Raw genomic sequence first — 1,167 nt, 5'->3', positions numbered from 1 at the left:
TCGATGCATCGGATCGTCGGCTGTTGGATCGATGCATCGATACAAAACGATTATTATTTACACCCCTACCATTTACTCCATAGTAGTAAATGGTAGGGGCCATTTCCTGGTATGTCCAGGTGGATTTTGAGCTTTTTTTTTTAACTATAATTAAAAATGAATTTAGTTAGATAAAATCTTAACTTTATAGTCTGATCTTTATGCTACTAATCTTTAAGCTTAATCAGCCTCTTTGCAGCAGCAGCTGATGGTTTTTATGAATCTCTGATTGGAACAAAGATGTCTGTTTTCTGTTGCAGATGACAGCAGCTTGTTAAACCTGACTCCCCAGCCGCTAATCCAGCAGAGGAAGAGGCGCTTCCCGGGGCTCTGCTGCGTGGTGTCGGGCTGAGAATCCGGGCGCACCACGGCTGTCGACGCGCACACGACAAGGACCTTTACTTCAGCTTTCATTAAGTGGGATTCATTGATAACACTTGTCGCTTTTTTTGTTTTTTCGTCCTGGTTTAGCCTCAAGAATGTTTCAACTTATTTATCAGGTATCTTATTTAAAAACAGGTCTATAAAAAAATCTAAAGAATCTCATTATTTAGTTTTTTCATTTCTACCAGTCTTACATTTCAAGTATTTTCTCCATTTCAGTTTTTTTCGATCTCCTAAAAACTAAAGCGCGTAAATGTTCTGGCTATGCACCGGCATCTTCAGTGTCCTGCTTCTCATAAAACGTGCCGCGGTGTAAAAACGTCATTCGTCTGCTAATCTGTGTGATGTGACCGAGCAAGTCCTCCACATTATGGTGCATATCTGCCAGTGGCTCCAATATAGAGAGAGAGAAGAGAGGAAAAGAAGAAAAGCTGCTTCCAGATCTTAACCATCATATTTTTATTACCTCGATGTTGTCAGTGCTAACTTCGCCTATCTGACAGTAGAGTTTGCAGAAAAAAAATCTGCTTTTTTTTGTTTGTTTTTTGCCTAAACAGCTGACTGGTGTCTGTTAAAAAAAAAAAAAATGTGCATGAAAGCAAAATAATACACCCCTCTGATAAATATGTCACAGAGTTTTAGAAAGTGTTGCATTTAAAAGTATTTAATACAAACTGTCTCATCTCTGCAATTCAGGGCTTGACATTAACGTTTTTATTAACCAGCCTCAGATTTTCTTTTTTT

The 1,167-nt window shown here is 38.5% G+C and overlaps 1 protein-coding gene across 2 annotated transcripts in view; it reads left to right on the top strand.

Annotated features, from left to right (window-relative positions):
- LOC107097077 (regulator of G-protein signaling 7-binding protein B-like) overlaps positions 1-1,150 on the top strand; it is an 11,053-nt gene extending 9,903 nt beyond the window's left edge. For both annotated transcript variants that reach the window (XM_015394072.1, XM_015394071.1), the window contains exon 6: positions 300-1,150. In XM_015394072.1, coding sequence (XP_015249558.1) covers positions 300-391 — 92 coding nt within the window. In that variant the 3' untranslated portion in view covers positions 392-1,150. The remainder of the gene's footprint in view (positions 1-299) is intronic.
- The last annotated feature ends 17 nt before the right edge of the window (positions 1,151-1,167 follow it).

Source organism: Cyprinodon variegatus, unplaced genomic scaffold (genome assembly GCF_000732505.1).
Source record: "Cyprinodon variegatus isolate N-32 unplaced genomic scaffold, C_variegatus-1.0 Scaffold670, whole genome shotgun sequence".
In the NCBI taxonomy this organism is placed as follows: Eukaryota; Metazoa; Chordata; class Actinopteri; order Cyprinodontiformes; family Cyprinodontidae; genus Cyprinodon; species Cyprinodon variegatus.
The sequence above is the reverse complement of the archived record's forward strand: the minus strand, read 5'-3'. Positions and strand labels throughout refer to the sequence as shown.